General features: G+C 47.6%; 1 protein-coding gene across 8 annotated transcripts in view; it reads left to right on the forward strand.

Annotated features, from left to right (window-relative positions):
• Positions 1-26,515, forward strand: part of PARP4 (poly(ADP-ribose) polymerase family member 4) — a 2,159,601-nt gene that overhangs the window by 1,126,214 nt on the left and 1,006,872 nt on the right. For all 8 annotated transcript variants that reach the window (XM_085621544.1, XM_085621545.1, XM_085621546.1 and 5 more), the window contains exon 28: positions 20,040-20,120. In XM_085621544.1, coding sequence (XP_085477670.1) covers positions 20,040-20,120 — 81 coding nt within the window. The remainder of the gene's footprint in view (positions 1-20,039; positions 20,121-26,515) is intronic.

Consider the following 26,515-nt stretch of genomic DNA (forward strand, 5'->3'; position numbering starts at 1 on the left):
GTTATTCTTTTCCAGTCCCCAGGAGACTTAGGGTGGGACTTTTCCTCGTTGTGCTGGGGGAGACTGCGTTGCTCCTGCAACTCCCCCTGCACCCTGGCACCTGTGTGGTGGCGACCCCGTCCTCCTGGGCCACCACAAGCAGCAAAACGGGCAGGTTTTCAGGCAGGCCAGTACTGACTGTGCAAAGCATTATGGGGCGATTTTCCTTCAGCCCCGTGCATACTAGAACAGCGGCTCTCCCGCTGTGCCGGAGAGAGCCGCGCAGCCTGCTTCCTTTCGTGGGGGCCCGGTCCCACCGTGCCCTCCCGCATCTCCCTGCTCATTGGCGGGCCCGGTCCCACCCGGACCCCCAGGTAAGGGTATGCGGCTCAGGAAGCCCACCCCCGGCCGCTTCTCTCCGGTTTTCGGGGCCAGGTCCCACCCAGGCCCTTGGCTCCTCCTCCTCTTCATGGGGGCCCGGTTCCACCCAGGCCGTCCACAGCTATGGCACTTTTTAGAATGGGGTGCAGTTCGGGGAGCCCACCGCGGGTGCTCTGGCTGGCTCCCGGGCTGGCCCACACTCTTGTGTGCGGCCGCGGGAGCCAGCGCTGCTCTTCTGGGCCGGCGGCTTCAGTGGGACTAGAGGGTCTTCGGGAGAGTGCGACGGCACTCCCCCAACCATCCTGCACTACGGGGCCTGGGGATGGGGTCCCGGGCCACCTCACAATCTTCACGGGGAGCACGCCGGCACTCCCCGACATGCCACTTCTGCGATGGCCAGGGTGGCCTCCTGGCACCCTGTGCGAGCCTCCTCCACTTCTTCGGGGTCCAGGGATGGGGTCCCGGGCCCCTTGGGCATATTCACAGGGAGCGCGACGGCGCTCCTCGGCGGTCAGCTTTGCGGGGTGCGTGACGGTGCTCCCCCGGCTTCCATCTTCGCAGAGGAAGGGCGACGTCGCTCCCCCCGCCTCCTTCCTCACACGGGGCCTGGAGTTGGGATCCCAGGCCCCTCCCCCTACACCTCTTCACGGGGAGTGCGGCGGTGTTCCCTGGCTTCTTCTTCGGCGGGTGCCAGGATGGGCTTCTGGCACCCCACGGGGGGCAACTTCACGGGGTGCACAACGGCGCACCCCAACTTTACTTCTCTTGGGGGCATCCCCGAGGATCTGACCCAACCCGGGGGCATTCTCTGAACCGGCGGCGGAGCCCCACGCGCTTCGTCGTCGGTTGGCCACAGGTCTAAGGTCGCTCACCTTCTGGGGGGCATATCTCAGCCCCCAGGGGTCCGATCTTCTTGCTTTTGGCCTCTTCTTGCTCCTGGTAGCGCTCCCCAGCCATTGGCAGCACTCTCTTTTGCCCTCTGGGACTCTGAGAGGGGGGATTCAGCAGGGAGCTGTCTTTACTGGCTCCTGCACCTGCTTTTCACCTGCTGTTCTCCTGGGTCTCTCTTCTCCCTGCGCAGAGGCCCCTGATTCTGCGCACTGGTCCTGGACTCTTCTCCTGGTGCTGTTCAGGTTCCTGGGGGCAGTCAGGGGTTTCCTTCTTCCAACTGCCTATTGCGCCAGGCTCCAGCACCTTCTGCCTCAGCAGACCATGCTCCAAAGAGAGCTTCTCTTCCTGTGCAAGTTATTTTAAAAAGTTGGGGAGGGGGCTGGCAGGAAGTCTCGGTTTGCCCTATCACACAGCGCCACATCACTTTTCTGCCCCTGCTCCCTCCTTCCTGCCCAGGCCTCTGGGTTGGTTCAAGATGGCGTCGTCCAGGGTCTCCTGCCACATGGTCTCTGAAAAAAGCCCCTTCCCCCCAGAGCTGCCTTTTCCCTGGTGCAGCCTAGTGCCTGGCACCCAGTGATAACTGGTGATGGATGAGCCTGTAGCTCTACCCATCTTCTCCTCCTTGGAGAGGAGGCCTTAGCTTGTGGAAGAAAGGTTATCAATCCAGCCTGCTGAGGGCAGGCCCCAGCCAGGCCCCGGTTATGGCAGACTCAGAGAAATATGACAGTTCTGGATGACCCAAAAGCAGTACAAATATGACTTTGGACTCTGCAGAATACTTCTTCTCACACCCTTTACAGTGGACTTTAGTGCGTGTCTGGAATTTGTAGGCCTTAGGAGAGTAAAACTAGCCCATGTGCTCCCTATCCCCATAAGAGAATAATGGAATACACACTGTAAAGCACACTAAGTTTCCCTGGCATGTTTCTTCCCACTGTATAAAGCCTATTCCATGTCACCACCCATTTCTGCATAAGTCCTGCCACATCATTCACTTCGTAGCTGCTCCTGAGCTGCGCATGCTAGAAATCTCCCCTGCGCAGCCCCTACACGTGGCACATGCATGTGCACATGTGTCTGCATGTAACCAGCCCGGTGTCCCTTACTCCAGCTGCAGCGCAGTGGCCTGGTCAAGCCAGGGGAACACCAGTAAAATCCCCATGCAGTCTCTTTCATTAAGAGTTCACTGTTGGTGAGTCCCAAATTATGAGGCTCCCCCACAGTAAAAGCTCAACAATTAGGTGCTCAAAAAGCTAAAAATCCGGGCAGCACATAGTGTCAGAACCACCTTCTACCAATAATGATAAAACAATAGTCTGTTAAAATGCACAATATTATGCTCCTAATGTGAAATGCACTTTGTATGGTATGGCATACAAAAAGAATGTTCAAACAGCATTCTGAGAGTTCATGTGGTGCAACCTACAACTTGAAACTAGTGGCTGCAGCATGGCTCATTTATGTGAAAGGATATATAATTGGATTGAATGTTTTTCTGAGATTACAAAAAGGGGTGCACACACTTATGTTCACTATATTGTCTCAAGTTATGATATACTGTTGTGGCACAACTTAAGTAATGATTTTTGAGAAATTACCAGAAGAAGATGGAATCCAAGTGAAAATGATCCCTGAGGGGGTGAAGGAAAATATCATCAGCTTTGCTAAATGCTTGGGGGGTGGGGGATTAGGCTTCATGGTAATATGGTGCTAAGGTACATAACGCTTTCCTAATCTTTGTTTATTCAACTTTGGTGGCAACAAAAAACAAGTCTTTGCAATTCAATAGGTCTCGCAACAGTGAGATTCTGAGCTATTGGCATTGTAAATGACAATGCCTTTTATTTGTGTTTAAAAAACCTGCTATAATAAAAGGCATTGTCATTTACAATACCAATATTTCAAAGGAGCACATACATCAAGGTATTTTACGATCACAAAAAGTGTGATTCGCAATCATCGTTCGTTTGCGATCACAAAATGGCCTTTTGCAATTCATGAACGTATTTGGGATTTGCAATTTAGGTAATCGCAATTTTTTGCGATTACCTAAATTGCAAATGCAAATAGGGACTCGCAATTTGCGATTCCCAACGCATATGCCAGAAGCCTTTCCTAAATGCGAACTGTGCATTTTGGAAACGCTAATGAGCATCAACTTCAAGTTGATGGTAATATGTGAATACTTTGAAAAATGCACAAAACTGCATTTTTCAGGGCATGTGTGTGCCTAACATGTGCACCTTTTTTTGTTAGGGCTGCCTCGGGGGGGCCTTGGGCCCCCTGGGCACCCTTGCCTTTGCATTGCCTAATTTGCGATTACCAATTAGGTAATCTCAATTTAGGCAATGCAAGACCATTCCCACCAATGAGCCTTGGAGCCCATAGGAAAGAATGGAGTAGCAATAGCGCTGAATGTTGCAGGAAAGCACGTAGTTCCTGCAGTAGGAGAAACCCTTTAAAGAAAATAGTGCTTACAGAGTAAATAAGACTACTGTGTGTCAACCGAAGTAAAAGGGCCAGTCCTCATGGGAGGTTACAAATGAAGACAAGGAGGTACTAAGGAGGGACTAATAAGCCTATTAACGAATCACAAGCCAGCATTTACGAAGGACAATGACACAAGCCAATGACAAATATGGTCAGAGAGTGGGCTGGGCTTCAAGTCCATGCTCCAATACAGCATGGCTCGCAGAGCAGCCCATGCGCTACCCAGGGTCGACTTAAAAACAAGACAGCTAATGTGGGCAGAAAAAAAGCTCTGTCTTCTTAGTCTCAGAACCAAAGCAAACAAGCATGTACCCACCATCTCTTATTTTATTACATGGTTGGGGGCAGGATTCACCTTCACCTTGCAGATTGTGAGGGCACACCATCAGCCAGGTGGGTACTTGACATCATCTAATAAGGCAAAACCAAAGGAAATGATGGACGGAGTGTTGAACATTGCAAGCACTCATCCCCAGTCAACTGATCTGGGTTTAATCCATCACCGTTCTTTAGCCCACTCGGAACAGTCCAGCCCGAACTGCCAAGCCATGTCTTCCCTGGACTGGAAACAAGCTTCCTAGGACCGGTTTCTGGCATTTCAGCCGTCTTCAGCCAGGCTTGCTTGAATCCAGTGGCAAAGTGAGCAAGGGACTCACGTCTGAGCATACCCTGCCAACTTATGGCGAACAAAGCAAAACCAAAGGAAATGATGGACGGAGTGTTGAGCATTGCAAGCACTCACCCCCAGTCAACTGTTCTGGGTTTAATCCATCACTGTTCTTTAGCCCACTCTGCCACCCCAGTTCAGACATGGCCATATACAAATCAGTCTGATCCTGTGCCTCATGGGAACAGTCCAGCCCGAACTGCCAAGCCATGTCTTCCCTGGACCGGAAACAAGCTTCCTAGGACCGGTTTCTGGCATTTCAGCCGTCTTCAGCCAGGCTTGCTTGAATGCAGTGGCAAAGTGAGCAAGGGACTCACCTCTGAGCATACCCTGCCAACTTATGGAGAACAAAGCAAAACCAAAGGAAATGATGGACGGAGTGTTGAAAATTGCAAGCACTCACCCCCAGTCAACTGATCTGGGTTTAATCCATCACCGTTCTTTAGCCCACTCTGCCACCCCAGTTCAGACATGGCCATATGCAAATCAGTCTGACCCTGTGCCTCATGGGAACAGTCCAGCCCGAACTGCCAAGCCATGTCTTCCCTGGACCGGAAACAAGCTTCCTAGGACCGGTTTCTGGCATTTTAGCCGTCTTCAGCCAGGCTTGCTTGAATCCAGTGGCAAAGTGAGCAAGGGACTCACGTCTGAGCATACCCTGCCAACTTATGGCGAACAAAGCAAAACCAAAGGAACTGATGGACGGAGTGTTGAACATTGCAAGCACTCAACCCCAGTCAACTGATCTGGGTTTAATCCATCACCGTTCTTTAGCCCACTCTGCCACCCCAGTTCATTTCCTTTGGTTTTTGCATAATCTAATAAGGAACATTTTATTGTTTTTCTGGCTGCCAGGGTTTCTATTGTGAAGTGGAAGGCTTTCCACTCTACAGAAGGTGGGTGCGCGTTCATGCTTCTGTCTGTTCATGTTCAAAGTTAGCGAATCATCACTGTCATAAAATTCAAAGCTCTCTCGGGCTGGATATCTTCTTGTACTTTGCTACTTCAGAGTGATACCTTTTCTTGAGGTTAAGCTTTTTCACCTAAACAACAACAATTTGCGCGGTTCTTCAACAGGCAGCAGACGAGCCATCACAAATGTGACAACAGACAGCTTCTAATGATATTGCAATGTGGAGAAAGCCCCTCATTGGAACTTTTTTGTAGAGGATCGGCATGCCAAGTGTCCCCACTCTACTTGTAAATGGAAATATGCAGGTTCCAATGGGGAGAGGCCTTTTCTTCAAGCTGGTTCAGTCTGTTTTGTTATGCCTTTCCTCCCACCTTTCTCATCCACAGTGTCTAAGGCAAAACCAAGGTTAAGTTGTGCACACTGATTCTGGTGGCTCTGGAGTGGGGTATGCAATACTAACTCTCAGAACGTTGGGATGTGTCCGTACAGTCATTGATTCATTTTAAGCCGAACCTTTCTACTGAAGCTCCCTCTCATTTGAAATGGTTCAATAAAATGAAAAGGACTCGCAAATTCGAAGAAGCCTATGCTAGACGAGTGGGGGCCACTAGGAATTTTGAAAAAAACTGGAAGTTTTTTAGTGATCTAGAAAAGTCAAAAGAGGGATTTTAACACTTGCCTTTTTAAAATTGATGTAGCAGCTCTCATAATAAGGCACTAGAATTTTTTTTTACACTATATGGCACTTTAGAAGCACTAGCACTTTTCTAGTTGTTGCACTTTACAGAATTATGTATTTGGTATTATCGGTTAGAGATGTTATCAACTGCCGTAGCCATAAGATTTTTTTTTATGATGTGGTAGTTGTGACGATTTTAGGAGATAATAGGGCACTAGCACTTTAGCAGTATTTGCACTTTAGATGCACTAGTAACCTTTTTCAGCGCTGCCTTTCTCAAAACAAATTTGTATATTGTTGCTTCGTGAATAAGTATATGATTAGCTGCTACAGCTATAGCTTTTTCTTGTCATGTATTAAGAAGCTGTCATTTTTGTTTTTTGTTTAAACTAGTTCTAATAATAATTTTAAGTATGTTATGTATTTCTTGTACCTAATGCTCTGCTCAATAAAAAAGAAAAAAGAAAAATAAAAAAAATAAAAGCGTTGCTTGCCTGCTATAGACTCAAACAAGTAATGTGTTGTTTTATCTCAACAAATCATCTACCATATTACAATGTGTGGCAGATCCTGCATAGTACAAAACTAAGTTGACGCGTTTTGGTGGTTCTAGTACTATATTTCCACCTTCTTTAGGACAAAAGAAAAATATAAAAACTGCCACAAAGATTCATAGATAGCTCTGAAGACGGAGGAAAAGCAACATATATTGTTGCAAGACTGTTTTATTCGCCAAATGTCACAGGTTGTGGTGCTGCTGATCATGCTGTACTGTTTGTACTTATGTTTTCATCATTATCTCTCTGCAAAATTATTAAAATTGTTTATAACAAAAAAAGATTCACAGATAGACGAATAAAAACCTGCATGAAAGAGTGATACCAATTACTCCACTATACATTTTCAACAATTTAAAAGTTTCAGTGCAGACAGTATCTCAGTGGTACCCAAAACATACTAGCCAAATATTTTTCATTCATGCCACATTCCCTTAGGGTGTCTTCCCTGTCGACATCTCTCATTCCCATGCTTTCCTGCAGCAGCATCTCCCAACGTTGTATCACCATCATACTCATATCGATGGGCCAAACTTTGACAAACTCTTGAATTATTCACATCAATGTTGGACACACCGTTAAAAATTGAATGACCCCTGGTTGAGATGAACTCCATATTGTCTTCATCGAACGCATGTTACTTTTGTGCACAAGCGTTTCTTGCATAATCACAGAAAAAGCCCAATTCACACTCGCCAATGTGAGAAAGAAGACTGTTTTATTCAGCTTCTTGTATTTCAACAAAGTGTCCAGAATTCTTCTTCTCCATTTTTCGTTAGTGAATTCCACACATTATTTAGTCACTCTGGAGGGGTAGGAAGAAAGTATAATGTTTATGAATTCTTCTTTTTATTTTTTTGTGTGTGATCCCACCAGTTTCTTTTTACCGCCTGGCAATATTAATGCTATCCCAATTCTTACCTTTTCAGTTATGTAATAGCCAGTCAGGACCAGCCCATCCACGCCTTCGAGCTCTGCTGTATTCTTTTATTTGGCAAGATCTGCCCCATTCACAAGGAGCCTTAATCCTCCTCCCTTAGTGTGTGAGATAGGGCACACGGTGCCCTCTCCCTGAATTTAACAAATAAAAAGGATCATTCTATTGGAGTAATTTGAAATCTCGTTAGGGTCAAAACCTATTGTACTTAATTCATTTATTCAGCGCCTTACCATCAAGATAAAAGGTGCCCTATTTGATTATCAGGGGTCACTCAATTCACTCATGAACTCAGTCAGCTGAGGCTTCTGATCTGTAGATCAAAGCATGCGGTCAGTTTGGCTGTCATTCATTTGCATTTGTAAAAACTGTTTCTATAAAATAAACACCGTTTTTTCATACTTAGGTTTTAAAATATCACTCATTTCACTATCTCCCTGTACACGATTTCGTGCCTATGCACAGTAACCAGCATAATGCTAGTTCGGCATTTTGGGCCTTATGCCGTTCCCCTTTATTGCAGTGTTACATGCAGCCGTCCTTGCTGGCCACAGTAGTGCTGTGTTTTTTCGTCAGTCCAGCAGAGAGACTCTCATGAGTCCTACTGCCGTGACCATGCAGCTGATACTGACCTCTGTTGCTGGGAACTAACGCCTCCCATGTATTTTATGTTGTCAATTCTTAACTTGGTGAATGCAAACTACAATTGCACCAGGCTCCCAGTCGATGCTTACCCAGGGACTCGATTTGTTAGCTACAAACTCATAACTCTATTTGCCAAAGTTAAATTATTTTGCTGACGGAGAAGTTGTTAACCGACTAACCCAAAAAGTATTTTTGTAATTCTAATATCCACTTAAGCTTCTTTTTTGAACTATCCTACGGGTTTAGCGCAGTTTTAACTCACCTCTCAACTGTTGCTGTTCCTGGCCCGACTCCTAACACATAAAACATGTTTACTTGGTTCCTTGTTATTGATATCTTCTCTAATTTGGTGATCAGCGTCACATTGTGATTTCCCCACTTCCCCGGTAATGATAAGCACCATCTTGGACTTGAGTCAAAAAAGCTCCTAATCGCCATAATTCATAACAGTCAACCTTCTATGAAGTTCAGAAACTGTGAATTTGGGCCCCTTTTGCAGTATATGTATATATATATATATATATGTGTGAAAGCCCATATGTACTAGTTTGGCGACTGCCCTACAGTATCGACTTTGTCACACGAGGACAGTGCCTCTTTCCTGCGGATTATTCTCTTGCAGCAATGGGCGTCCTTCCTTATTGTGTACAGGTTGATACCTAACCGTAGCATAAAACTGTTGGTCGCTACTAAAACGTCATTTATACCTCTGGGCTTCATTATTAGGTTATATGTGCGCCCATATTCACACTTTTTTCTACCAGGAACCTTAAGGGAAATAACTTAGCGGTGCTTCCCTGCACTATCAAAGGCACACCTTTCTAATTACGTGTGCGAATATTTTTAAACGTAGCTCTCAGCCCTTCTTGCTTATGACTATAGTTTGCATAAAACAACTATCTATCCCCCTCTGTGTTAAATGTGGCATCTCTCCCTCTCCTTTTGAGGAAACAGTTCCTAGCCCTCCCTACTATTCAGGCCACGTTTTGCTGTATCAGATTTACGTATAAACCATTGCTCTCTTAGCTTCCTTCTCTCTTCATTGTTACCGCCTCTTTTATTACCAATGATTTTTTGCAGAATGAACCAATGGAAATCATTCTGTCCATGGTTCTTTTCTATGAATTGGCCCACTAGCGGCGCATTGCTCTTTTTTAGTTCTGATTGCTAACGTGTGCTCACATAATCTTGATCTGAGTTCTCTACTGATTTCGTCTATGTAGTCAGATCAAAATATATATCACATTACTGCTTCAGCAGTTACCGAGAGAGTTGGTAGTCAAATTTACACCTTGGCATTCAATTGTTTTGGTTAGAATACATTGATCGCAGATGCTGCAATTGCCAAAACTATAGTTCCCTGTGGCTTTTACTATATTCAGTGTGGTCTGTATGTTCGTTCTATCTTCTGTATATGTCTGGACTGTTCCCATTGCGCCACAAGACAAATAAAGGTTTATCTAACCTCACTTCTTCATTCTGATTTAAAATATTCCAATTCCTGTTGACTATATTCTTGATGCGATTATTTACCCCTGAGAAATGGCTCATAAATACTATTCTGTTATTGCTTGCCTCCCATTTTGGTTTGTTAAACATACTCTCTCTGTCATAAAACCCAGCTCTTTTGAACGAGTTGTTGATGAATTTTTTGGGGTAACCTCTTTCTTTGAGTTTCTTTTTCAGGTTCTCACCATGTGTGTAAAAATCCTGCAAGTTAAAACAATTTCTCCTCAGGCGGGTAAACTGAATGTAAAATTGTCTTTCTATGACTTTGGATGGAAACTGTGATAATGGAGTAAAGTGCTCTTATCTGTGGGTTTAGTAAATAAGTCACCCTCCAGATGTCCTGCTGTCTATTTTTTTTTTTTTTTAAACAAACTTTATTGAGTACCGGAAAAAGATGTCAATGTATCATATCAAACACAACATGGTATTTTCGTTTTTTGTGTTTCAATCGTGCGCCGGTATCAACTTTGCACAGACTCAAGTACAGATTGCATATGTCAAAAGACCATAATATAGACAGTACAAGTATGGTGCAAGTGGTGTAGGTATATAAAATGCAATAGTCACATTTGAAATGATTGCATTGTATAGTTTTTTAAACAATTCCAATAACAAACCCCTCCCCCCCCCCATTCCTCCACCCCCCCATTCCTCCACCCTCCCTCCTGGTCTGCCGTTTCTTGTGGGATTTTCAGCCGAGTGCATTCGGTGAGATATCAGTGTCAACTAGCTGCCGCTGGTGTGCGGTTGGAGTGTATATTGGCCTATACAGGACCTGCAGCTCGTGTACTTCACATATAGCTGGGTAAGCTATGGGGTCGGGGTGATGTGTGTAGGTAGGAAATCTAGCTGTTTAAAACTTTCCAGCATTATGTCCCATTCCATAGAGATTGGGCGTTTCCGTAACCGTCGCACTTCCTCCCGCCTAAGTGCCGTGCTTTCGGCACTGCAACACCATATCACGTCCTCCTGCCATGTGGGTAATGGAGGACACCTAGGGGACTTCAATCTCATGGTGATTGCCCTTATGGCCAGTATTAGTGCGAGGTCCGGGAAACGCGATTGGACCTTTAGGGCCTTAGAGCGCTTTTGGAGCCCCAGCAGGCATTCTAGAGTGTTGTCATGGATTGTGAGGTGCGTGACCTCCTCGAGTGCGTTCCGGATCTTTCCCCAATAATCACGGAGGTCAGGACAAGCCCATAGCATGTGGAGAAAGCCCGCCTCTTCTACCTTGTATCATGCTGTCTCTTTATAGTGATATCTAGGAAGTCCACTTTTTCGTTACTCACTTGAGCTGTAAACTTAAGGTTCTCGTCTTCCATGTTGAGCCAAGAAAGAAAATCCCCTAAATCCTGATGTGGTCCCTCTCATATAAAAAAGATATCACTAAAACCGTGTCAGCATTTTATATTTTCATATTAGGGTGCCACCTCATTGTAACTGTGTGTTGTTTTCAATGTCCCCTTCACATAAGCAGGCCAGATTCGGTGCACAGGTGGCTCCCATGCTGGTCCCCTTAAGTTGGAGGTATAGGTCACCCTTGAAAAGAAAGGTATTATCTTTTAAAACATTGACACACATCTAACTATGAATGCTTTGTTCTCGCCTTGTAGATCGTATTCTTCTAAAACCTTTCTCACTACTTCTATGGTGTTGTTTTGGGGAATATTTGAGTAAAGTGCTTCAATATCGAGGGTAAACAGAACCTGCCTCTCGTATTGAATTCCACTCCTTCCAAAATTGAGATCATGTGTGCCAAATCCTTAATGTATGAAGCCTGTTTACTAACTAGTGGCTTCAGGTAGCAATCTGCATATTTGCTGAGAGGTTTTATTAGTAAGCCCAAACAAGAACAAATCGTCTGAGGGGTGGGGCCTCAACACTCTTATAGATTTTGGGTAATGCATAGAATGCCAGGGAATTACAATGTCTGCCAGGTAATTTCTTGGTTTTTTTAAGTGCAGCATCCTAAAACAGATGGGTATGCCCAGATGTGAGTCCCGTGCTCACTGTCATTGGACTCAATCTGAACCTCACAGATGAGGCACAAACGGACAAAACCGGTCTGGGATTACTTGCATCCCCTCTGGGTTGGACCTGGCTAGGCAGTTCAAGCAGCACTGTTAGAACTGGAGCAGAGCCAAATGTGACCTGTATACAGAGGCATAGTGGGCAAAAGAATGATGGAATGGGAATGTGGCCCAGAATAATTACCAGTGGCTGGGATTAATTGATTAATTAAAGTATTCCACACACCACATTGTGTTATTCTTTCTGAGTAATAGCCGATGGGAGCACTTTCCAAAATTTCCACCTGATATGTGTATGCATCTTTCCATGTATTCAAGATTGCAGTGAAGTACATCCATCCTCAGCCATCGGGAAGAATGGGGAATTACACTATTCGTGTATATAGGTGCAAGACGAAGGAAGCAAAAGTGAGAGAATGAGAGATACAAGGGGAAACCAAATGAATCCACACATCACATCTGTAGTACGATTATTCCTTGAAGTGCAAAACTGATCATTTTACACATGCATGTATCTGCGGGAAGCTTCCTTACTTTCCAAAAATATCCACTCAAATGTTACAATATTATTTACTAAGCACATGTACAGCAAAGGCTTCATGATGAAGACAAACCAAAGTAAAAAAAAAAAAGAGAGAAGGGCACCCATTAAAAGCCTAAACAAAATACATGTTTTCAGGGACTTCCTAATTTTTCTTAAAGATGCAGTCAGAGGAGTGGTGTGCTCTATTAGGGAAAGCAACGAAAGATATTTTTCTGAATATGAGCTGGGACATTTCCATAGAGCGTTCTGTTAACCATACCTTAGACCTTAAAAACAAGGCTGTGTTTTCACAAGCTGACAGGCATGACTGGGAGTCCCCATCACTAGCCTGTCCATCTGGTTCTGGATCCTTTGCACACAGTGCAGTATGTTTTCTAGTAGGTCAAGATATAGAGATTTGGTGTACCCCAGTGTTGAACAAATAACGTAAGTGACAGCTCATCTCTTTTCCTTAACAGCATGATAAGGAAGAGGTTCCCTAAAAGCTCCCAGGTCATACAAGCATGCAGACACAAGTGGCAAAACCTTGTTAACTAAAGTTTTATGTCTTTTAGTACAAGCATCAGTAGTGATTTTAACTTCGTCCAGTAAGAGTTCAGCAGAAGATAAGTACAAATATCAACCACTACCACCGTCGTCTTGTCTATATTGAAATTGAAAAAACAACAGTTGATGGACAGAATGCAGAACAATGTCTTACATTCACCCAGCCATATGCAAATCAGTCTTGACCCTGTGCCTTATGGGAACAGTCCAGCCCGAACTGCCATGCCAGGTGCTACCTGGATTGGAGCCAAGCATCCTAGGACCGGTTTTGGGGTTTTACCCCTCTTCAGCCAGGATAGCTTGATTCCAGTGGCATGGAGGGCACGGGACTCAAGTCTGAGCATACCCGTCCCCCTTGGGGTGACAAATGTAAAAACAACAGTTGATGGACAGAATGCAGAAAAATGTCATACATTCACCCCAGTACAGAGATCTGGGCCTAAATCCATCGTTTTTTTGCTCACCATGCCATTCCAGTTTGAACCCAGCCATATGCAAATCAGTCTTGACCCTGTGCCTCATGGGAACAGTCCAGCCCAAATTGCCAAGCCAGGTCCTCCCTGGACTGGAACCAAGCATCCTAGGACCGGTTTCTGGGTTTCACCCCTCTTCAGCCAGGATAGCTTGATTGAAACCGATCCTAGGATGCTTGATTTTGGTCCAGGGAAGACATGGCTTGGCAGTTTGGGCTGGACTGTTCCCATGAGGAACAGGGTCAAGACTGATTTGCATATGGCCATGTCTGAACTGGGGTGGCGTGGTGAGCTAAATAACGATGGATTAAACCCAGATCTGTGACTGGGGGTGAATGTTTTGCCAATGTGCAACATTCCGTCCATCATCTTGTGTGTTTTGCTGTTCGCCCTATGTGGGAAGGGTATGCCCAGATGTGGGTCCCGTGCTCACTACGCCACTGGAGTCAAGATATCCTGGCTGAAGAGGGGTGAAACCCCGAGATCGGTCCTAGGATGCTTGATTCCGGTCCAGGGAAGACATGGCTTGGCAGTTCGGGCTGGACTGTTCCCATGAGGCACAGGGTCAAGACTGATTTGCATATGGCCATGACTGAACTGGGGTGGCTGGTGAGCTAAATAACGATGGATTAAACCCAGATCTGTGACTGGGGGTGAAAGTTTTGCCAATGTGCAACATTCCGTCCATCATCTTGTTTGTTTTGCTATATTGAAATTGATGCATTTACTGTCTAACTATTCCCATAAGATCCTCATGCACAGCTGGAGCTTGATAACAGCTGAAAGGTCACCTCCAGCCACCCAATCACATGAGTATCATTGGCCTACATGTCAAATGTGACCCCTATACTCTTCGTTGAGGGACTAATTCATTGACTAAAAAGGGTGTGGGTTCAGTTCTCAGCCCTGGGACATGCCACAGTGCTGCAGAATATCAGATGCAGCAAAAGATAGGAGGCATACCACTTGGATCCTGCCAATAAGAAAATAATTAAACAATGGAATAGCAAAACAAGTAATTCCTACATCACAAAGGCATGACAGCAGAATGACATGGTTGAAAGTGCCAGACGTTGCTGATAGAGCTAATAGTATCAGCTCTCAAAATCAACCCTGATCAGCAGCTGTACTAAGGTCTTCCAATGTGGCAAGGAGCACAGACTTAGTATTAAGGTAGGGTGACCAGATTCTCAAAACAAAAAACGGGGACAGGTCATAGACATAGAAGTAGGACAATGGTTTGCAGTAACCCTCGACATAAAAGTAGGACTATTTGACAGCTGTCATAGACATAGAAAAGGGACTACAATGACAGCTCCCTCCACAGACCGAGATGACGCATTACAGACAACAAATCCGCGGTCTTTTATTGGCACCCCTCCTTTACACAGCAGCATTAGTACTTTTTATTACATTTACACTTTTAAGAACTATAGCATATATTTGCCATAAATCTATAAAACATCACAGGCTAGCAAACGCCAGATTTACTGGCTTTATCAATGCTCGTTTCTATAGCTGTGCGTCAGCACCACGTAAAGTACAACTCACCAATGTTGCTTAGTTGCTCATGACAGAAAAGCATGGGAGGTAAACTGCAGAATGCTAAATTGCGAAATGGCAGCCATGGACCAACGTAAAAAGAAAAAACACTTCTCTCCAGGTATTACTGCCTTAGGGTCTTAAGGGTCGCAAAGGCTGGCCGACCAACAGTCCTCCCACATTTGCGTGGTCACTGCTGGGATGTCATGTTACCTTACTGGGGTATGTATAGTGCACTCTAGCCATTGGTATCATCTCATAGTGCAATAGTGTGAAGACCTGAGCAAAAAGCTCGAGCAGCGCTGCTCGCTTTTCCACAGGCATTAACCCTGCTCCTCTAAGTCCTTTCCAGCTAAACAGTTTGCCGTGATCGGAAAGGTCAGTCAAAAGGTCAAGTCATAGCTTTGATATGGAGAACACCGAGCATGCATCAATTGGTTAGGAATAAAACATACAATGAGCAATGCATTAATCCTTGCACGGTATGCATAAGGGCTACTGAAAAGTTTGTATGGCTATGAATACAAACTACAGGACGAAGAAATATTGTTTTATCCAAAGTAGAAACTTTGGCTGGCACGATGACGTAGGTGGCGCTGCGTGTAAAATGTCTCTCTTCAAAGGATTTCTCTTCTTGCTACAGTGACAACACATGCTGTAAACAGTGCAAAGAGAGCATGCGCGTGCATGCTCAACCGGAACAATGAAAAACAGGGACATTTCTGTGTTTAACCTGGACACTGTTTGAAAACAGGGACATTTGAGTCACTTGGAGAAAAGTGTCGGGACACGGGGACACTTCTCCAAAAACGGGAACCGTCCTGGGAAAACGGTGACGTCTGGTCACCCTATATTAAGGGTACAATGACCAGCATCAGATGTTCTAACTATTTCTCCTGGTCTGGCGGCAATGTCCACTAGGAACGTTGGCTTTAAGCCCTGAGGCACCTGTCACCAACAGATTTCAGTGACAGACCCGTATTTTGTCTGCCTCTGGTGCCATGAGGGCGACCACAACGTGAAGACCTGTGTTGACTACCACACCTTGCACACCATGAGAGAGTGGTCCATCAAGCGCCTGGCCACTCGACGAGCGACGCAGCAACAGTCTCGATCCCGCTTGAGAGGAAGGTCCGGCAGCCATTGAGCTTTGTCGAACTCATCTGTGCATTCAGATAAGTCCCACATGAAGAAAAAGAGTAAGAAGTCGAAGAGGTCTTCTACTTCACCCTGTCTGTTGAAGTCTTCAGACGAGACGATGGTGCGTCGTCATTCAAAGCCTGGCTCCATGGTTGAGCCTGCGCCTGGGCTGGCTCCATTCCTCCTAGAGTTTCCAGGAGCTGGAGAGACCCCTGCCCAAGTTTGAGAATTTTATGAGGCCATGCACCTCATATTTGGTGAGCCTGTTCCCGGCTGGAGTGCCTTAGGGCCCCGCGGGTTCAGGAGGGGCTGCATGTGTTTCCCCAATGGCAGTTCTACCCCCAGCACCAGTCAGGCCCCTTGGATCTTCGGATGGATCTAGACTGGTGCCTGTCATACCACCTCGACCGTCGCAAATGCCAGTCCGGATGTCGAAGGTGCCGGTGGTGCCATATCCATTCCCACCTCGACTTCGACACAGTGCAGAGGAGGGGGCATCCGTCGCTGACTCTGTTGGTAACTGGAGCCTTGCCTTCCAGACCGGAGCCTGTGCCCCATTCCTACAGTCTAGAACAGGAGTAGGATTGGAAGGAGCCACTGGACAATGAGGAATAAAAGCCCCTAGACTCCAACATGGACTGGTGTGAGGATTAGGTAGATGCCAGCGGACTGGACACCTCCCCAGATACTGGCATGGTCTCTCTTTCTACCATGGCTACGGAGGAGGGATCTTCTTTTGCTATGGTGGTGAGAAGGGTGGACGAGGTCCTGGACCTCAGCTGCCCTCCTTTGGCAATTAAGACTAACGTCTTGACAGACTTGTTGCAGACGGGAGTGACCCCCTCCGCTTAATCCATTTAATGGAACCCTTACGGACGTCCTGTTTGGAACCTGTCTCAAGCCAAGCACAGGGGCCCCTGTGAACAGGACAATTGCTTGCCACCATCTCCCCGCCCCAGGGGACCCCAATTTCCTAACGTAGCACCATTCCCCAGAGAGCTTGGTGGTCCAAGCCTCCACTTCCAGTATAAACCCTGGTGCATTCCTACCATCCCACTGGATAGGGAATTTAAGAGGCTGGACATCTTAGGCAAGAAAATATTTTCTTTCATCAGCGTGGCACTGTGGTAAGTGAACACCCTCATGCACTGTGGGATTTGGTTGTGCAGATGCTGCCCATGGTCCCGGAAGAGGACCAGGCCATACCCTTCCAGGCTATGGCAGACGGGAGAGATGCTGCCAAGTTCATGACCAGATGTGGGCTGAATACAACCGACTCGCTAGTCAGATTGTTTTTTTCATCGGTGACCTTACCGTGCCACACCTAGCTGAGAGCAACTGTTTTTTCAGAGAATGTCCACGTTTCTCTTATGGACATGCCCTTTGATGGGTCCCGTCTCTTTGGGGTGAATGTGGACTCAGCTCTGGAGTTCTTTAAGGACAGCAGGGCCACAACCAGGTCCTTTCCTTGGCCTCCGTTAACCCCAGTCTGCCTTTCACGGCCATGGAAGGGGCTAACAGCCACGTCTTTACCCCCCCAGCAACCATGGCCAGCAAGCTTCCTAGCCTCTGCATGGCCAAGTACGCAGTACCCACATACCCTGTGGGTCAGGTAGCCAGAGGTCAGCCTAGTCCACCACCTGCACCGGCAGCCGTAGTCTTCAAGACCCTTTAGTTTGCCCTCAGACCATCACAGACAACCAGTGGGTGGTAAGATATGCCATCACCTGTACCTGTGGAGGTCAATAACAAAAAAAACGCAGAGTTCTCCAGATTGTCCAAAGGGACTACTTCCTCCCTTTCAGGGCTACCCTTCCACCCATGCCACCCACTCACGACAGGAAGTGGATGCTCTCTTGGCCAAGGAAGCCATAGAGAGGGTACCAACATCAGAAGTAGATTGTGCTTGTTATTTTTGCTATTTTTTGCTTACGCTCTCTCAAAATCTGTCTGCCCTTCACGCAAGAGTCTGAATGGTAGTGTTGGACTTGCAGGATGTGTACTTCAACATTTCTGTTCTGCCTGTCCACAGGTGTTACCTGCGGTTCACGATGGGCCATAAGCAATTTTAGTGGTTTTGCGAGCTGGAGCTTCCAAGGCGGCTCTTGTTCTGAGACGCTTTTCGTCTTGAGTGGAGCCCAAGCCTCTTTGTAGTCCTTTCCACCCATACCTCTCCAGTTCTGAAGAAGATCAGTAACAATCGGCCCATGTCATCCTTGTAGCACTGGACTGGGCTCAGAGACTTTGGTATCCCGATCTGTTAAGCATGGCCATTAGTCCTCTGATCAGGCTGCTCCTTTGAGGGGATCCCCTGTTGCAGAAGAGAGGAGGGTTCTCCACCCAAACATGTCAACGTTCCGTCTTCATGCATAGAGATTAAGCGACAACAGTTGACATCTTTCAACCTTCTGTCCAAAGTCTACAATGTTCTTTTGGCAGACCAGCGTCCTTCCATCAAGGCGGTATATGCCAGCTGCTGGAATAAATATGTGGTATAGTGTGCTGAGAAACCGATTGATCATTTTCTGCCCCCTTTCTCAGGTCTTGTTGTTTATCGTTATGCTTGCCCAGCAGGGCTCTGCATTGGCTACCTAAAAGGGTTACTTACCTGCCATCTCTGCTTTTCTGCGACTGCCAGATCGACTTTCCCTCTTCAAGTCCCCTATTGTGAATAAGTTCCTTAGAGGTCTCTAATACATGTTTCCACTAACTCCATTTGTAATGCCTCAATGGGACCTTCATTTGGTTCTTACTTTCCTAATGTGCGCTCCCTTTGAACCGCTTCATAACTGCCCTCTTAGGCTTCTCATCATCAAGACGACCTTCCCAGTGGCAATTGCATCTGCCTGGAGGGTCATGAACTGCAGGTGCTGTCATCTCAGCCTCCATATGTGTCTTTCTTTCCTGACAAGCTAGTCCTTGGGACTTAAGTGTCCTTCTTGCCTAAGGTAGTCATCCATTTCCATGAAGGCCAGTCCATCACTTTGCCTACCTTTTACGCCCACCTTATCCCTCTAAGTAAGAGGAGAGACTCCAACAGCTGGACCCAAAAAGAGTGTTGTCATTCTACCTTGGCAGCACAAAACTATTCTGGGTGGACGTTCCAACTATTTGTTGGATATTTTGTGGGCAAGAACAGGCAGAAAGTGAACCATCTACCGATGTATCGTGCTCTGTATTAATATCTATGGAAAGGCCAAGAAGCATCCCCTAGAAGGATTGTGTGCTCATTCCGCCAGAGCAAAGGCTGTGATCGCTGTATCAACATGCAGAGTTCTGGTCCTGGACATCTGCCAGGCAGCAACGTGGGCCTCGCTGCACATGTTCACCAAACCTACTGCTTGGACAGTCAGGTTCATCGGGATAGGCACTTTGCCCATTCAGTCCTGCAGGACTTTCTGGTTTAAATCATGTTTACTGACCCACCTCCGGGAAGGAATTGCATGGGTATCTATTCTAAGGTAAGGAATCTATGGCTAGAAGTCTCTATCAGATGAACAAGTTACTTACCTTCGGTGACACCTTATCTGGTAGAGACTCTATCTAACCGCAGATGCCTTACCGACGCACCCATCCTTCCAGCTCTGTGAACAGATTTCTAGCGTCAAGACTGATTCCCTTTCACAGCCCTAGTTTTTCACACTAGTGTTCAGTGTTCTACGTGGCTCCACTCTCCTGCTGTGGAAAGATACAAAAAGAGACTGACATCAGCGCTTGGGGTTTGCGCCTATATAGGCACCGTGCACGTCACTTCCGGCAACACCGATGTCACGTGGAGCCAAATGGCGCAAGCCACTGGCACGGAGGGGTACTGCTCACAAACAAAATTCCAGATCTAGCCTGACGCCTGGGGAAATTCTAAGATAAGGAATCTGCAGCTAGATAGTCTCTACCAGTTAAGGCGTTGCCAAATGTAAGTAACTTGTTCATTAGTAATACTTTGTTCACCACCCTTCCTTTAGCGACCACCACACAATTTTTTCATCCAATGTAAAATACTGTTAAGAGACAAAAGGCTTTTAAGATGTGCAGCTTCTTTAAAAGTTTAGTACAAGAGATTGTAAAAACAAAAAGAAAGATATGCCCTGATAAAATATTTGTCTTTGTTTCTTTTAGGCCACACTTAGAGCTTCGCTTCGTAACCAAGAAATAGAAACCATGGTATCAACTACTGAACTACAGAAGACAAAAGGAACAGTAAGTGTGGAAATTGCTTTCCTATGTGCATATTTCTGCAAAATGTTATTAACGAAACCTCGTTTATATTAACCTTTTTTTGCGGGCATTTGAATAGTTTCCTGTTAACTTTCTGTTAATGTGGGTTGTTTTTTTATTCTAAAAAGTGTTACTGAACAAACTTATTTTGATTTTAAGAATTTCATCATCATCATTAGCTTTATTTCGATAACTGGTATCATAAAAGCATCAAGCAACATTTTACAAAGAAGCATAAAAGATGCGAATTAACGAATGTGCCTGGCTGACTGTCCAGTCCCAATAGGCTCGTTTTAGGTCCGTTTTGCTAGGGGGATTTTGGCTGTCCCAGGATTCTTTGAGGCCCAGAGCTATCAGTGTTTTCCTGACATTTGATATCCAGTCAACTCTATGGTCGACATCTAAGCTCATCACCTCGGTTAGTGATGTGGCGTATGTAGAAAGTTCGGGAATCCACTTTATGCGGGCCCAGAAAAGCAATGGGCGCAACTTAGCAATGTCTCTAAACTACCGCCTGCCCATGTCGTACATCAAAGGTGTTAGTGGGAAATTACGGGGAAGCATCACTAGGTCCCTCAAAAACATATGCTCAGATCTGCTGATTTCTTCTACATTCTCAAACACCCATAGCTCAGCTCCATAAAGGGCTGAGCTGACTGCTTTAGCATCATAAACTGTGAGGGCTGGGGCAACTGCCTGCTTTGCAAAGAGCGATGTTCTTTGCCTAGTACCCCAACAACGCGTTTGTGGCTGATAAGCATTTTAGCTAAGTGGGGCCTCCATAACATTTTGTTTGAGAGTCGAATACCAAGATAGTCTAATGTACTGACTCTCTCCAAATGGGTCCCATCCAGCATGAGGTTGTTTCTAAATGTTTTATGGGGGTTGAGTGTCATGAACTTAGTTTTTGAGGTTTTGATGACTAACCCCCGAGAGTCACAGAAAGACTGGAATCTGTCCAGTAATTTTTGTAACCCTGCTGGGGTCTTAGACACCAACGGGGTATCATCAGCAAACAGGAGAATCGATACCTTGTCGCCCTCCAGGCCTGGAGCGTCAGCTGGATCTTCTTGTAAAAAGCTGACCACCCCGTTCACAAATAAGGAGAACAGGGTGGGACTCCCCTGTTAACGGGGATCTGTTCCATCAGTTGGCCTTGTGTTCCCCATCTCACCTGCGCATAGTTGCCCTCATGAAGCCGGCCGGACCAGTAAATTGAGGATTAGGGGGGGATACCCATATCTCCAAATACCTGCCACAGCTTATTCCTGGGTGCCAGGTCAAAGGCAGTCTTTAAATCGATAAATGCAAGATAAAGGCTGCCCTTGCCAATCACCACGACTTTTCAATATATAAGGAACAGCCTAAATACCTAGTCGACCATGCCGGTGCTGGCCCTAAAGCCCGCCTGGTATTGAGAGAGGACATCTTCATCCTCTGCCCAGGATTGGATCCTCTGTAGCAGGAATCTTGCCAAATACCTTCTGCATTGTTTCAATAAGACTAATTGGTCTGTAGTTTGAGGGGTCCTCTCTGGCGCCCTTTTTATAAATCGGGACCACCTCTGCACCCTTCCAGGATTCTGGTACTGGGCAACCACTGGCAATGGCATTAGTGAGTAGACGAATATAACGTGCCCAATTTGTAAGATGTTTCCGCTGTTGTTGGACTTTCTCAGGGGGGCGCATTGCCAATGGTAGGCTGATGGATCTGTCATGATTTGTGGGCGCCTGAGCAGCAAGTAAGTTATAATGATCTTTAGATGTGTTGGTTTTGGGGATACGTGAGTGATTGGACTAAAAAATGAATGGGGTATGTTCGGGATTGATAAGGGTGGAGAAGACCTACAGCCTGATGTACCCCTTTCCATAGTGATCGGTATGCGGGCCAAGTGCGGTTGTGGACAGCGTTCAGGCAAGAAATTTGCATGCTGCTGACAGGATAGGACCTTTGGGAGTAAAGATTTAACCAGGACAGTAAGATCTTCAATCATGTGTCTCATGGTACCTACATCGGACCTGAGCGTATTGACAAGCTGGAGTGTGTCGTGTGATGGTAAAGTATGCTCTTGGTTAGGCTTTGTGGAGGGCATGCAAGATGGCTGGGTCATATCATCCCCCTGGATCTCGGCATGTCTGCCACTGGTGAAAACTTATTTGCACAAGGGATAGAATGGCCAGGTTGAAGCTCAACAATGCAAGAGGAGTTGTGCTGCCGTTGGCTCCGATGATGTATTTTTGCTGAGTGTAGGGACCCCCCTTTTGAGAGGGCTTGTGAAACATTGCTGAAATGGTGGATGGGTTGGGAGGGGTGATAGCTTTGGGAGGGGATTGGCCATTGATGTGGGGCACTATTGGTTCCGCTTCTAAGATGCCTTCACATTCGCTAATAAGGATGTCAATTCTATCCAACACGCAGTTACTAACTGCATGTTTAAGTGATTTCCTTGCCTTTTTCCCCTTGCCTACCCTGCCATTAGCACCATTACCTCCCCGTTCCCTCCATTGTTTTTCTTTTGCCCATGTTTTATCCTGTGTGGGGTGATTATAGCTAATCAATAGCAGTAACCCAAAAAATATCTAATGCCCAGAGCACAATCAGTTGTTAGAACCACGTTCCTGAAAGCGTTAGTAGGTTAGTAAAGTATATGCCCAGACAGGAAATTCTAGTCCATAGGTTTTTTTTAGCGTCTTTACTCTATGCAGGGGCTCCACATATATCATAAATAGTTCACACAGTACCTCAGTGGCCTGATGACAGACTGCAACACAATCCAGGAATCAAATGAAAGCAGTGTGGCCATGCCCTGCCTCTTCCTGACAGTGACGGGCAAGGACGGGCCTGACCCGGGCGCGGCCCGGGCACGCCGGCGTGCGGCCCACGCTGCTGGAGCTCCTGGTGGTTAATGTAGGCGACTCCTGGCGCTTGAGGAAGTGACAGCGTTGGCGGCAAAGGTCTCAAGACCGAAAGGGACGCTGGGGAGTGTAGTCCTCCTCACGGCTCCCAGTAAGTAATCATCAGACTTAACCCCAGCAAGGGGCGGACAGCAGAGGTGGACGGTTTGAGCTTCCCGTGCTGTGGGACCTCCTGGTGGTTTATGTAGGCGCTTCCTGGCGCTTGAGGGAATGACTGCGTTAGAGGCAAAGTTCCCAAGACCGCAAGGGACTTTGGGGAGTGTAGTCCTTCTCCTGGCTCCCGGTAATCAGCAGACTTAACCCCAGCAAGGAGCGGACAGCAGAGGTGGACGGTTTAAGCTTCCCGCACTGCGGGATCTCCTGGTGGTTTATGTAGGTGCCTCCTGGCGCTTGAGGGAGTGACAGCGTTGGCAGCAAAGGACGCTAGACCGCAAAGGACACTGGGGTGTGTAGTCCTCCTCCCGGCTCCCGGTAATCAGCAGACTTTACCCCAGCAAGGGGCGGACAGCAAGGTGCACTTTACTTTATTTTTTTTAACAGATTTTTATTAAGCTTTTGAGTATTCATTCAAGTAGTTCTTTAACAAATTATGACAATGCATCTAGATGCGGATATTCAGTCACACATTCAACAAAATTGCAATTACATGAGGGGGCGTGGCTTAGCCGGTTGCAAGATGGCCGCACTTTAAGTGGGCTCTTCCGGCCAAGCCAAAATCTGTCACAATCCTGCAGACGACCACCTCCAACCTGCCCAGAACTCTGCCCTCCTGTCGCATCTTACCCAGGGGCGTTCTCCTGTGCCACCCTCGGCCTGCGGTGACGCAGAGTAGCCGAGATCTATCGCCCGATTCACGCGCCGGGCCCTGCTATCAGTGAGGCCCAGCCTTTCTGCCTCGTTGCTACTGCGGCCTATCGTGCCTGCGGGGCCGTTCTGAGGACTGCAGGGGACTCCGGACTGTTGGAGCCGGTGAGTGCCGCTGCTGCCAGGCTCTGCGTGGCGGGATTGGGGGCACGTGTGCTGCACCGCCCGGCCCTTCCCGTAGCACGGGCGCCATTTTCCTGCTTGCTGGCACCCGCTACAGCGGCTCTCTGTGCCTGGGCGACGAAGGGGGCGGCGCGCCCCCGCGACTCCCCGCCGCACTCTGCTGCATGCTAGTGCGCTCTCCTGGCTCCCCTGAAGTGCTGCCATGATCACCTGGTGCCACCCGGCCCCCATGCGGCCTCCTCTTGCCTGGCCTCTGCTGCGCCGCCCCGGCCCCTGCGCGTCCGTCCCGGCCTTAACTTTATTGGGCTCTCGGGTTCCGGGCCACACTCACCGCGCTCATAAGCAAGAGGATCCACGCCACTTGAAGCACCCTGTGATCCCTCCGGCCTCCCTGCCTGCCACGTACTGGCTACTACGTCCTACTGCACGGCACCCATGGCCCCTGGACTGCTATCTCGGGCCTCGACGCTCTGCTGCCCACCACACATCCGCAACAGCTCCTGGTGCCTCAGGCCATCCAGCCCTGCTCTTCCACGGCAGGTGCGGTTTCTGGGGGGGGGTATGCGGCGGGGCTGGGGGTGTGCGTGCCGCACTGCGGGGCCTCCTTACTCATCACTGCTGCAGGGTTCTCTCTGATACTTCCCCGTCAGCTGGCTCGCGACTTTTGCCCCGCGCTGGGGGCTGCTTGCCCCCCGTGGCTCCCCGCTGCATCGTCCCCGTGGTTGTGTCATCCTGCTATGCTGGCTGCACCCTGAAGACTGTACCCGTGGCTCCTGCCCCGCTTGGCGCCAACTTGCGACCAGCGACGCCTGACGCGGCAGGATGGCGCAAGCTCTGATGGGGGCGACCCCGCTGCCATCAAGGAGGTAGCCCCCACACGAAGATGACCTGAAGGCGATTATACTAGATGTTAAATCCATGGTCACAGGTATTGCGGCCCAACTCGATCAGCTGTCCGCCTGGCTGGACTCAGTCAAGGCCCGAGTTGACTCTAATGACGCTCGTCTTCTGCATGTCGAATCCAGGGTCTCTGACGCCGAGGATGCCGCCACTCAGGATCATCAAAAATTGTTACAGATGGATAAATTACTTGACCTCATTCGGAAGAAAAATGAAGACTTGGAGGTGCGCTCCCGCAGGAGCAATCTCCGCATCACGGGAGTGCCTGAATCCACAAATATCTCCCATATGGAAGACTTTCTAGAACAGCTCATTAAAGAAATCTTCGGCGACATCCTCTCCTCTGTCTTCATTGTCGAGCCGGCTCATCGCTCCCTCGGCCCTCGTCCTGGCCCGGGTTTGCCGGCTCGCCCCATCATCTCCAAAGTCCTGAGATTTAGAGACCGTGATGCCATTCTCCAGGCGGCCAGAGAGAAGGGCAAAATTTGCCACCAGCGCAACTCCCTTTCGTTCTATTCTGACTACATCATCGCGGTCCAGATGGCGTGACACAAATTCCTCCCGGTGAAGCGGATCCCTCAAAAGCACGAGGTTTCCTATTCATTGGCATATCCTGCGAAACTGCGTGTCCAGCAGGGTGCACAAATGCTCATCTTCCCGGATCCTATGGAGGCTTTGGCCTTTGCCAAGAAACTGGACAGGTCGCATCGCTCTTCACCTACTGACTCTGAAGCCACAGCGGCCGACCACCTAAGTGACAATGACTGACTCACTGTGTACTCATGTCTGATTGCTGATTGCGTTCCATGTGGTTTCAATGTTTCTTCCATGTTGGCTCTCTTTGTAGCTCTGGCTCCAAGGGGCATGCCGTTCCCGGTCCATAGATTGGGGCTTGTGTTTATGTGACATTTGATCTCTTTTGGTTTGTTGTCTGCTATGCATTATGGCTTGGCCACTCTGCCTTCACGGCAGGGGTGTATGCTGGGCGACGCCATGCCTCCACGGGATAATTCCCTTGCTCGATATTGACTCTCCCTTTCCCATTTGTGGGTTCCTTGGGTGGGTGTGGGTGGTATCTCAGCCTGTTTGGCGGGTTGGTGTGGGGGTGGTGGTTCTTCTTGGGTTGTTTCATGAGGGGGAAGGTGTGGGTGGTTGGGTTTGGGGTATTTGGGGACTGTTGCCGCTTATGGGGGCCCTGGTGTTCACTTTTGCACTTCTTCATGACATTGGCTCCTTCATGACACGTAATTTCTTTTTTGTACGCCTGCCTCATGCACCCCATGGACTCATTGACATAGTTTCTCAATGCACCTTACCTGTTCTTGCCATCTTCGTGGGCACTACGGTGATTACACTGGCACACCCATGTGAGGCTTTGTTTGAATTATGGACCATGCTACCAATTTGTGCCCTCATGCTTTTTGCACTGACTTTATTCCCGCACCATTCGTGGCAACACCACTCGCATCTGTATAAACAGTTTTTCTCCCCTTTCGTCTTGTGTACCATAGCCAAACCTGATATGGCATCATGACGGACACTGTCCTATGGACCTGGAATGTCCGGGGACTAAAC

Source organism: Triturus cristatus, chromosome 8 (assembly GCF_964204655.1).
Source record: "Triturus cristatus chromosome 8, aTriCri1.1, whole genome shotgun sequence".
Lineage (NCBI taxonomy): Eukaryota > Metazoa > Chordata > Amphibia > Caudata > Salamandridae > Triturus > Triturus cristatus.